The sequence below is a fragment of the Aulostomus chinensis genome, chromosome 8 (genome assembly GCF_037954235.1).
Source record: "Aulostomus chinensis isolate RoL2024-O1b breed Wild chromosome 8, RoL_Achi_v1.0, whole genome shotgun sequence".
Taxonomy (NCBI): domain Eukaryota; kingdom Metazoa; phylum Chordata; class Actinopteri; order Syngnathiformes; family Aulostomidae; genus Aulostomus; species Aulostomus chinensis.
In genome coordinates this window covers 21,069,674-21,081,734 of record NC_141327.1, presented here as the reverse complement: position 1 = coordinate 21,081,734, position 12,061 = coordinate 21,069,674, and the positions used below count along the sequence as shown (strand labels likewise).

The following is a 12,061-nucleotide window of genomic DNA, read 5'->3' as shown; positions in this document are numbered from 1 at the left end:
TTTAGCACATTTACACTTTTTTTTTAAACCTCAGTCTGCTTAATTGCAAAGCCATTAGCAGAGGACATATGCAAATTAAGCCATCATCCAGCATATGCAAACATCATCTATGAAGTGGCCAAGAAATATTGTGTTTCATGTTAGAAGACGACAAGCCCTAACAGTGACGTGACGGTTTGAAACTTTAATGGCATTTACTTAAAAATGCAATAAAAAGACATTGGGAGTCCTCTGATAAAGAATAACACAGAGCTGCTACCATTAACACTGCCATTGTAGTCTTGAAAACAGGAAGCCACATATCCAGAACCAAAAGTTTAAACGCTTCCTCTTGAAAATATACATTTTCCTGTAATAGAAATAGATTAGCATATTAAAGGTCTTAGCCCTGTCACTGGATCTTGATAACAGGAAACGCATGACAGGGAAAGTATAAAACTGGTCAACATACACTTGAAAGGTTATGTTTATAAATTTGTGCCACATACGGAAACGTGCTATGATGCTCTTTGAAAGGGCGTGTAATAACTCAAGTGTGTTGCATCTTTGTCAGTGGTTAGGTTTGCCCTACCCTGTCAGGTGAGGAGCCTCAGGTTATGAGATTGTCCTGTCAGGGGAGTCCCATTGCCTTCTCAGGGTTAAAACACTTTGACATGCTCGTAGGAGCCTAGAGGGCACTTGGAGCTTTCACTGAACCTCTTGTCTCGTCCATTAACTGTAGCGTATCCCGTCCAGGGAACGTGTCAAAGCTCTAAAGGCTTCCCATCCATGTCAGCAGCTGTCAGAATGCTTGTGCTATTAAGTGCACATTTTATCATCAATGCTGTTGCATGTCACGCAGCGCAGACTTGCGCCTGGCAATGAGAGTATTTCATTTCAAAGTTAGCTTTTTATTTACTTCAGTTTGTGCTCTTGAGATTTTTGTGCACACCAAACAAAACATGCTCTTTTAACAAAAGATGAAGAAATTATTCAAATTTTAACTGTGTATACAGACATTGTTTTTGACAGAACTGCATCTGTCATGGTTTTTTTTTTTTGTTTTGTTTTTTTACTAGAGCTCTTTCTTATGAAAGATGCTAATGGAAAAAAGTCACCTTACCTGCTTTTGAGCTGGTATTTTTTTGGGCTGACAACATTTTGTGCTACTCACATTTCCACGTTTTTTTTTTTTTCTCATTGAGCTGACTCTGATTAAGATGCTGGAATAAATTAGTCATGCTCCTGCCATGTGAGAATTTTACCACGGAGAGTGGTTTGCTCGAAGTCGGACTGTAAAATCAAACCAGTTCGGGATGACTGAAGAGATTCTGCTATTTTAGGAAGTGTCCGCTGCCATGTTCATATTTTTACTGTGTCTGAAGTGAACTCTTTAATGAGCCCACTCAGCTCATGGAAGTTACGGCGGTTCTTTAACATAATTATCGATTTATCACCCTGCTCTTTCTGGATAAACAGTTTTATGATGGTGGTGACTGTGAAAGTATTGTGGGAGTGGAAAGAGCACATTTTCCTACACGAAAAATACCAGCATTGGGTAAAAACTCCACTGCCGACGTGTAGGCTGATGCTCGTGTCACACCTCTCAGTCTTGGCACCTCTAGCGTTATGTACTCTAGATCGCTGCCAGTTTGAGTTCAGTGCCGCAGCATCTCTCTGGCTAAAGCTCTGCAGAGGACTGGCAGGATGGTTGTGATACACCAAATCTGCATCAAGCACCCCAGGCAAAACAGAACAGATTTCACTGGACTGTTCGCTAGAACACTCAGATTTTCATCTAAGCGGTGACTTGCATTATTCATGAGAGTGCAGACCGATTTGATCGTTTGGTAGAGCTGAACTCCTAAAAGTGGCATTGATAATCCAATATAATTTTTAGGGCTGTGGAATAAAACTGACACAAAGGTATATTGTTTATATTTTTGTTTTTCACAACACTGTTTTGATATTGCCACACCAATATTGTATCGCAATATTTTGTGATAGAATCCTATCGTGACCCATGTATGTTGTACCCAAGTTGTATTTTCAGCTCCAGTATCTCAAGATGTACCATTTTATGCCATATTGCATTGTATCATGATAAAATCCGATGTGTCATGGTATGTATCATTAGGTCCTCAAATATAAGAAGCCCTAATAATTATCAAGTGATGTTTTATGCACACGACTGCACAAAAGGGCACAGGGGCTAAAAAAGTCCTATGGTCTGAAGGAGCAAATTTGTGCATTGGAACATTACATGAATGAGGCTAAATGTCATTGATGGGTTGTTTTTATAATTCAAACTAGAGTTGGAAAGTTTTGGTTTGCAGTTGAGTCGCTAAATTATTTCAGCAAATTGGTGTGTTTCATTTTATTGGGCTGTATCAGCAGCTGATTCCTGGTTTCGAGCTTAAATCGATTTTAGGGTGCAGAACTGGCTGGAGGGATTGTGTAGCTCATCCAGTTGGGGAACACCTCAGGCTCCCCCAGGAGGAAGTGGAGGGTGTTGCTGAGGAAAAGGACGTATAAGTTACCTAACTCTGGTGCCACTGTGACCCGTTCCTGGAAGAGCATCAGCAAATGGATGGATGTGATTTGTAAACCTCTTAAAGTATTTATGTAGCACTCTTCCTCACTGTGAAACACTCACGGTGTTTTCCTGGGTCTTCCATCTTCCTCACATCTCCAAGTCTGCTTCCTGAGGCTCTTCACCTTTCCACTCTTAATCACCATCTTTAGGTACTGCTCATTTATCTGTTTGCCTCTGACTCCCCAATGACTTTATGTTCATGAAACCTTTATGGCTCCAGATTGCTATCACATTGTAAATCACCATACACAAAGAAGCCCAATGATTCCTGGTAAGTGACACACATGACCTTGCATGGTCACTTAACCATAAAAATGCTCAAGTTGGTTATTATTATGGTATCGTAGGGCACACAACTTGAAAGCAGTATGAAATCGGATGACACATGGTTGTTGGTTTAGTGTCACTCAGATTTTTCTTGAACTATGTTTTTTTGTTGCATATGAGACTTTATCATTTTAATACATAAAGCAGCTTTTATGAAATACATGTTTTTTTTATTTTCAGTCACTCACTGTTAAACAGTAAACAACCCTAGCCACAATGTGCTTCCCATAATTCAAAATTAAAGAGACAACACAATAGAGCTGAGTCTGATGCATCCCTGAATAGTAAACACACGCTGCAAACTGCAAACTATTTTTCTGTAAATTCAAGAGGCTGTAAATTGTCAGTATTAATGCATGTAGACGCTGATTAAATCTGAATCAATTTATTGCGGTTTGAAAAGGAAGTCACTGCGAAGTGTTTGAGGTGTTATATGTGTTCACCAGTTCGTACAGAAACCTTCAATGGTGTCCTCTGAGGTGTCTCAGCTGAACTCCATTGGCAGGATGTGACATGTGGCTACCAAGCAGCCCCACTTCCTTCCATTTCCTGCCTGGTTGAATACCTCCCTTAATAATTTTAAGCAGATGGGAAGGCCTGCTGTCGGCTGTGTAGTGACTGCTCCTTCTTTAATAACCGGGCAAAGCTTGCCAGTACACTCCCTATTCTAGCCTCACCAGACTACTAATAACAGTCTCAGTGGCTTCGGGGGATTTTCTTGTGTACTAGCCCTCTGTGATGAACAGCCTGCATCTGTGAAATGTGACTGCATTCCAGTCTTTGACTGTAGTACACTGGTGCCCAACTGCTAGAGTCATGTTCAAATACAGGCTGTAGGCAAATTGATTGAAATATAAACCATGTGGATGGGTGATCTATGAAAGTTGGCCAATAGGTAGTAACTAGTGTCTGTTGTTAGATGGGTGTGGCAAAAGCTTGTGTGACATCACAAAACCTCTCTCTCTGACTCTGTATATCTTTATTCATGTATGTATATACGTACCTATGTCGTGATCAAAGATCACAGGTACTGCCCTGACTGAGATAACACAGGAGATCAAAGTCCCTGCCCCTCAAGCAGTGGGTACTGCAGTAGGTAAAAGGATAGTGTACATAGTAGTAAATGTTGGTAAATGAGCGATTAACGTCAATGTCAAAGTTAGTCTAACTATAACTGCAAGAAACCGTTATGTTTATCTGTTTTTCTGGACTCGACTCACTGAATAACAGTTCATGTGATTGATGTCAAACTTGTGCATTGCTGGTGCCTCGATGAAGTGGGGTGCGAGTTTGAAATCTGGGGTCTAAAGGGTTTTGATATTCCAATCAGAATGACTGTGATGACGGTTGCAGATTGTCAGGAAAGCTGTGTGATTAAACATGACCCTTAGCCCCGCCCCTGAAATGACGCACACTTCACTAGTCGGTTAAAAGTCTGAGAGGAATTCCTCTACTGGTGCTCTTCCTTGGGCTCCCCCCCCCCCCCCCCCCCCCGTTTTGTTCTTTTTGTGGTTCGGGTTTATTCTTCTTCGTCTTTGAGGTTTTACCGCAGTTCACATTCACAATGTTGCATTCCTGCCAGGTGGTGGATTCCTCCCTTGAATAGACGATGAAAAGATGGCAGCTGTTGTATGATGTGTGGATTGTAAAACCCCTGGAGGCAAATTTGTGGTATTATTGGGCCATATGGCAACCTGAGCTGACTTGGCAATATTCAGAAATATTTGATAGTATTTTGTGGAACTAAACATGATAGGATCACTTGTGCAGAACTTTAGGGGCGTATGAATAAACTCGACATGACATGAACAAAAACACATGGCATTTGTCTTTTACATTCAGATTCCCATATAGAATGTTTTCACCTTGGTAATGCCATCATGTTACACTGATAATATACCTTTCTACCATTTGCTGTGGGCCAGGGGGTTGCATTGAGGACAAAAACAGGGGGAGCGTTACAACAAAAATGATCGGATTATATAATCTGTCAGACTGTTTTTGATGCCAAGAGATGAATCGCTGAATTACTTTTTGGGGCTACACTGAGAAAGAAGCGCTGGCTGCTATTTCTTCAGATGAAAAACCAAAGCACGAGGTATTTATTTTGAGTGCACTTGCTTCTTTAGACGAACAATCAAGGAGAAGATTTCAATGCTGGATTGGAGCTCTGTACTTTGATGACAGAACCTGTTGTGGGGGTCTTTGGGGTGAATTATTTTTATGTAATTGGATGAACACCATCATGCGATGTCCTTGCAGTGGCCTCATTCTCCACAGCATCTAAATTCTGAGTGTCCCATTACCACAAACTACTGAACTCATCGTTCATGGCTATTCAGAAATGTATCCAAGGAAACAGTCGAAACAGATGCTTTGTTTGTTTGTAGTTGGGTTTTTTTGTGTTTAAGTGGCTCATCTCCACCTTCGTTGCATTATTTAAAGTGTGAAGCAGAACTGAGTAGCAGGAGAAAAGACTGAATCAGGAAAGGAGCAGACTCGGATAGGGAGGCTTTTTTCTCCTTGCTATTCTTGATCCAGGAGTACTATCCAGCCTGAGTTTATAGACTTCTGAATGGAAAATGTTGCTGGTGCTTCCAAACGCTGTCAGCAATGGATCAATTTCCTGACTGATCCCTCAGTCTTCCCTGAGCAGGATGCACGTCTGAGGGGAGTCTTAACCCTCAGAGAAGTCCAGGTTTCATATTTCTTGACCACTTAACTTATAGATCAATATCTCCACTTCAGGCAAGACAGGATGACTGCTTTGCTGTATTAGTACAAATAATAATGAATCATAATAGGACAGATTATTTATATGAGTTGTAACATGTTCTTAAGGATGAATTTGGTTGCGAAACACTTTGTTTTTGAGAAAATCTGATTTTTTTTTTTAACCTCTTCATCCCTCATTTATACAATAATAGTCAGTAGTTTTATATTTGCAAATGCCATGACTAATTAACTGTCCACTGAATATACCTGAATTTATCCACAGCTGGAATATACCCATGTACTATAGAAGATATTTGATTATTGGGAAGTTATTCCATATCCATGCCAACTGAGATAGGACAGATTATGTCTTGTCTTTGAATCTATGTCTGTTTTAGTGAAGTACAAAATTACTGGCGTGTCATTGGTTTTGGCAGTTTGAGTCCAGCCCGTTTCTTCTTCTTTGCTTGGCATCTGTTGTTCATAATGAGGAAATAAAGCTGTTAATGTATTATTTATGACCTTTTCCAGATACTTTGGGAAATGAAGATTTCACTTTTTCAAATACACAATGTTTTCACATGTTTTTCATCCTGTTAATAATTTGAATATCATATGAACTTTATAGAAACAATATTGACAGATATAAGTACGAGACTGTCCACCAAACTTGCAAAAATATCAGCATGGGCTGAAAATTGTTCTCGCCAGTGGTCACAATTTTACAAACATGCATCTGCATCTCGATACTGATATTCAGCAGTAAACTTTTTGATAAATGTTCTCCTCCTGGGCGCTGACTGCTGTACTTATTTACCTCTGATTTTATACACCGCTAGCACAGATTTTCCTCATTGAATGCATTTTGTTGAAGTTGCTCTGGGTTTAAGTCTGTCAGAAATATATTTATGATTCACAACATATTTTATGCCAAAAAATTATGCTTTAATCCATTAAACACTTAACTAACAACTTGTATTTTCTTCTGTTTTAGGACCTCAGGCAGGGGAGCTTGGAAAGATGAAGTGAAAAGACCAATTGAACGTCGTCACTATGAGGGGTCTTGTGACTGAGTCGGGCTCCTCCATTGCACATGTGATTTCTCGACCTCTTCCTGCTGACTCCCCCTAGTTGCCCTATTTTCACCATGAGAGGATCTGTCGGGTTCTTGACGTCGGAGCCCTCATACTGGCGCTACCGTTGTGTTGCGTGAGCGCCCCCCCTCCTCCGGCAGTTATTGCACGGAATGGCCTCTCTGGACCTGCCATACCGCTGTCCTCGATGCGGGGAGCACAAGCGCTTCCGAAGCCTGTCGTCCTTACGTGCCCACTTGGAGTACAACCACACGTACGAGACCCTCTACGTCCTCTCCAAATCCAACAGTGTGTGTGACGCTGCTGCTCTGTTACCCCTAGTGGCTGAGGGAGCTCTCCTGACGCCTGCTAACAACAACGACCCGTTTGAGCCTTTGCGGCCATCAGCTTTAAAGGAGCGGCGCTTCCCTTGTCGTGAGCTTCCTTGTGCAGATGACCTGAGTTTGACTCCGGCTAACTCCAACACTGCAGCCAGGTATATTCCCAATGTGGAGTTTCCCCTGGGGGAGATATTTATGAAGAAAGCCATGACATCCACCGACCCTGGTCCCCATGGAAACCCCAGCACAGCTGTAGCGGTGGCAGCGAATGTAGCAGCTAGTGCAGTAGAGGCGGCCTATGAGGAAGGCCTGGCCAGGCTGAAGGCGCGGGCGTTTGAACGGTTGGAACTGGATGAACGGCTGGAGAAGCTTTCTGAGGAGGTAAATGCCAGTATGTTCTGATCGAGATTAATTGGCATTGATATATGCAATTGAAATGATTCTGTTCACGTAAAGGAATACTGCAGTCAGATCTTTCAGTTGGAAGATGTTAATTACCATGTCTTGGTTAATTATTTCTCAGATCAAGTATCTCTTGTTTCGTAGGTGGAGCAGAAAATAGCGGCCCGCGTCGGTCGTCTTCAGGCAGAGCTGGAGAGGAAGAGCTCCGAGCTGGAGCGGGCCAAGCAAGAGAGCGAGCGACTCAGCCAGGAGAAACAAGACCTGGAGGACAAGGCGTCTGAACTCTCTCGGCAGGTGGACGTCTCCGTGGAAATGCTGGCAAACCTGAAGCAGGACCTGGTGAACAAGGAGGCAGAGCTCAGTCACAAGCAGCAGTAAGTGATTCACTCATCTCTATTCATCAGACTGTCAAGCTGTTACCGGCCTGTTACACTGCTTTCCTGTTACCTGATCAAAGTATCAAGTACATGAACAAGCATTATAAGAGCTGCTGCAACTAAAAAGGAAATTCACTGCGAATTAAATTTTTGCTATTTATTCATTTTTATCCCTTTTTTGGGCTCTGGAAAATTGTTTTGTTGTAATAATTGGCAGATAAATCAATAATTAAATGATTTGAAGTCATTGTCACAGTATATGGGTACTTATTCCACAATCTGAGTCAGTAAACTGGGGCACACTTGCATGAGAGATGCTGCCATTTTGGGTAATTACCTGAGGCTTCACCGGCGTGTCAGAATAGAATCGTTGCCTATTTAAGATTAGAAGTTAAAGTGTGACTGCGTACCTTGGCGATTGTGTGCTGTTGTAATTTAATTTCATAAATTGCCTCGAGAAACAAACTTTACAGCATTATATCTGAATTTTACAGGCTTATACTTAGACACAATTCTCTCATGGTTTCTCTGCCGATGGTAGCAGCATAATTAAAAATGGGAAAGAAAAAAAATACCAGAGATGCACCCATAGCAATTTTCACTTCATTTTCAATTCATTTTAATTTTGGTGTCTTATTCCCCCCTCTGTTTAGTCATAGTCGTAATTCTGTTCCAAATGTACTTGTTAGTTTTCATCATATTTAGTCATCCTGATCCAGTTTTACTATTTTAGTCCATTTTTAGTCAATTAAAACTGACCTGGAAGAGTTTGTGGTGAGCTCTATTGTGTCCCTTCAGGTTTTTTAGCAGCTGGTTGGTGATTAAGGTTTAGTCTTTGACTAAAACACATACTAGTTTGTTTTTATCTCATTTAGTCTCTAGATTTACTCAATCAAATCTGAAGAAGGGTAGCTGACAAAACTGACATGAATTATAATTCTGTAAGTTGGGGTTGTGAACCATTAATATTTTCATTTGTTAATTTCACCGCTCTTTACCTCTCTACATAAGCCTCTTACCTTTTCACACCCCCTGTTGGAAAAAAAAAATGCATAAAAATACTCCCCTTCTCTCTTTCACCTCTTGACAGTGTAATTGTCATTTGTATCAACCATGCGTGGTATAAATCTACCTCTGTGTAGCAGGTCCCTCATGGAGGGTTGGACGTGGGTCAGCAACAGAGATACCTAATTGCTCTCACAGCGCCACGCCTCTCTAATCGCTCCATGAAGGTGCCATGCTGCTTCACATTACTAGTCAAAAGTACGACTGCCGTAAATAGAAGGAGAGTTGGATGAAAATCACAACCTGGTGATGTAAGTCATTACTGGCTTTGAATCTGATGAGCATGACTTGGATTTCTCCCACAGCATGGCAGAGTAAGACCAGGTTGGTCTGAAGAGCTTTTATTGAAATTAATTTCAGGATTATTTATTGTGTTATCCAAAAATGTTCGTATTTATGCTTTTCTAGACTAGATGAATAAAAAGTATTGTTTTTAATTGAAGACAACTCAAAATGAAAGACGGCTAATTTAAATAATGCATCCTCTGGCATTATGTTTTACAAAATGGTTCGTCCTTTATCTGCCTCGGTAATTTTTTTTAAAAGACCTATTTCATTATATTTCCATAATATATTCCACAAGAGCTCTACAGTATCATATTCATAATTCATGGGAGGTGTACCCAAGAGAATCATGAAGCGCTGTAACAATCAAATACTGTAGCAAGGAAAGATATTTATGTCTATTTTAAAGACGTATATATTTTGGTTGGTGGATTTCTTGTAATTGGAGGATATCAGGAGAGGAAAAAAGTCCCCTTGAATAGATTCTTTCAACAACACAAGAGCTATGTCATATTCGTTTTGCTCGTGTTGACAAGCATCAGCGCTTCTATTAAAGTCCTTCGGTATCTGTGCTGTGTCTTTATCTGTCAGGATAGCCGGCCTCGTCTCTCCATCTCCCTCGTGGGTTTTATCACGTCTCTTCTGTCTCCTTATCAGGTCTGAATGTCAACAGTAGGTCAGCGGACAAAAAGAGATTTTCCGGGGCCGCTGATCGGAACACAGAGTGCCATTCAACGGCTCTTAAAGGCATCAGTTGATTTAATAGTTTCTCAAGCATTAAGATCGACATATTCACTGGTGTGCCATATATTTTTGAATAGCAATGCAGTCTTTACAATGTCAAATTAGTAAAAACAAGATTTTTCAGAGCCCAAATGTTTGATAAAACGTTTTTTTTTTGTCCTCTTCTGGGATTTTGTCACCACTGAGTATCTCCTCCCTGTTCAAGGATTTGGCTGGTGTTTACCCCGCTGGTTGATAACTCTCACCAGCTCTGTTTACAAACAGCTTATTGTCAGTTTATTGCGTTGATGCAGTGCTCCTGTCTGGCTGATGTGACTCTTCTTTGATTAAGTGTCCCCCACTGCAGAAATGTAATCAATGATGTGATGTGCCAGTTTACTATATGGAATACACACTGCTATGTTTTCTTACAATATCCCATATGTTTATATTTTACTGATTATGGATGATAGTTGACATTTGTGCATTTGTATTTTGTACATACTGAAAAAGCATGTGGATCTTGAAAAGTTTAAAAAAAAAAAAATTTAGGAAAGCCCATGATTGATATATTTATTATTGATGTCAATCATTGACAATGAGCAAATAAGAAGAGTTTTGATCAAAATTAGGTTCATGTAAATATCAGCCATCGGGCCGATACCAATTCATTTCTAAAAATTACCAATATTGATGACTAGTCTATATTATCATGCATCCCTAATAGTATGTATTGCACAAACACATCACCCTTCCAGGGTTTTTGCAGAAGTTCCCAAATTAATGGCACTGACAAGTGAACTCGCTGACCAAAGTTTAGTCTCTAAAGGTTCTAAAACTGGAATACACCAGGTGTTAGTCTTAATCTGATTATTGCCTGCTCTGATTATGGCCAGATACAGGAAATCCTGTTTATATGGCTGTGTTTTATTCAGAATACTGTCTTAATGGGTCTCAATGTCTTAAAAAAAAAATATCAGTGCAAACAAAGTCAGTGTTTTATTGAGTGGAATAATCAGGTGAGTATGGGTCGCTCAATTCCGGCGCTCTGCTGTAAAGGTCACGTATCCCAAACCTGGCAGCATCAAGCTGGGAAGGACTCGGTCTTCCACTCTTTGACAGAGTGAAGTGACTTTCTCCCAGCAATGCCAGCTGCCCTGTCCCTCCCTCTCTCGCTCCCTCCCCCCTCCACACACTTTCTCGGTCTGTCTCTCTGGGGAGAAGTAGGCAGTCGAACAGTAAGATCATTCAGACTCTGAAACACAGAGTAGGCTAGCTTCGAGGTGGAAAAAGAACATCACAGTTGGAGAATGTTCAGCTGGGTTGATGACTAAGCAGAAGTTAACAGACACAGAGCAACTTACTGCACACTCAAACATTTTTTGGTTTTCACTAGTAACTAACTGTGGTGTTTGAAGGAGATATGCATCATATGGAGCTTTAAAGGTGTTAGATACTAAAAATATTAGTTGCCATGCGACCACAGGAAACTCCCACGAGCTGCTGCTAGCACTGCCATGCATACAAATATGGAAACAAGCTGATCTTTTATTATGCTCTCACAAAGAGTGTAAATAATTATGAAAGGCTCTCAACAGGCCTGTTCAATTCATTGTTATCTTAGCATGCAGTTTAATTTGCAGCAAGATTCATTCACAAGCAACAGTGCTCTTGCAAAAACATGCTGCATGCACATACAGTCACACAAAATACTTTATGACAAATACCTCACTGCAGTGTGGCAGTCAAAGCTGAATGAATAACAGGGTCCCTCGAGCGTAGCAGCAGATGGAATAAATGAGAGGAGCTGTAATCAGCAGAAACGGTAGCCTGAGGAAGAATGACAAATGGTGAGACGTTATCGCCGTCATTTCAGCTTGTTACAGATCCACTCAATCTAGATAAATAGCCTCATTTTGTGTCTTTCATGGAAATATGTTGACTATTGTAGCAATCTTCACGATAGCTTGATGGTACCATTCAAGGTTTATTTAGAAGCTGTAATCATTATAATCTCCACTAGTCTGCTTGTTCTTGGTAAATATTTCAAAGAACCATTTCTAATCATCTCTGGCGGTGATGTGGAATATCGCAGTTCTTTTTGTGTCGTGGTTGTACAGTAAAAGACAGGAGATGGCGTGTGCTCCTGGAGGATGACGTGAAATGTTTTCGTGGTAG

At 40.8% G+C, this 12,061-nt stretch overlaps 1 protein-coding gene across 2 annotated transcripts in view; it reads left to right on the top strand.

Annotated features, from left to right (window-relative positions):
* The window catches only part of fbxo41 (F-box protein 41), a 58,046-nt gene that overhangs the window by 17,904 nt on the left and 28,081 nt on the right, over positions 1 to 12,061 (top strand). For both annotated transcript variants that reach the window (XM_086211627.1, XM_086211626.1), the window contains exons 3-4: positions 6,612 to 7,412; positions 7,578 to 7,807. In XM_086211627.1, coding sequence (XP_086067753.1) covers positions 6,864 to 7,412; positions 7,578 to 7,807 — 779 coding nt within the window. In that variant the 5' untranslated portion in view covers positions 6,612 to 6,863. The remainder of the gene's footprint in view (positions 1 to 6,611; positions 7,413 to 7,577; positions 7,808 to 12,061) is intronic.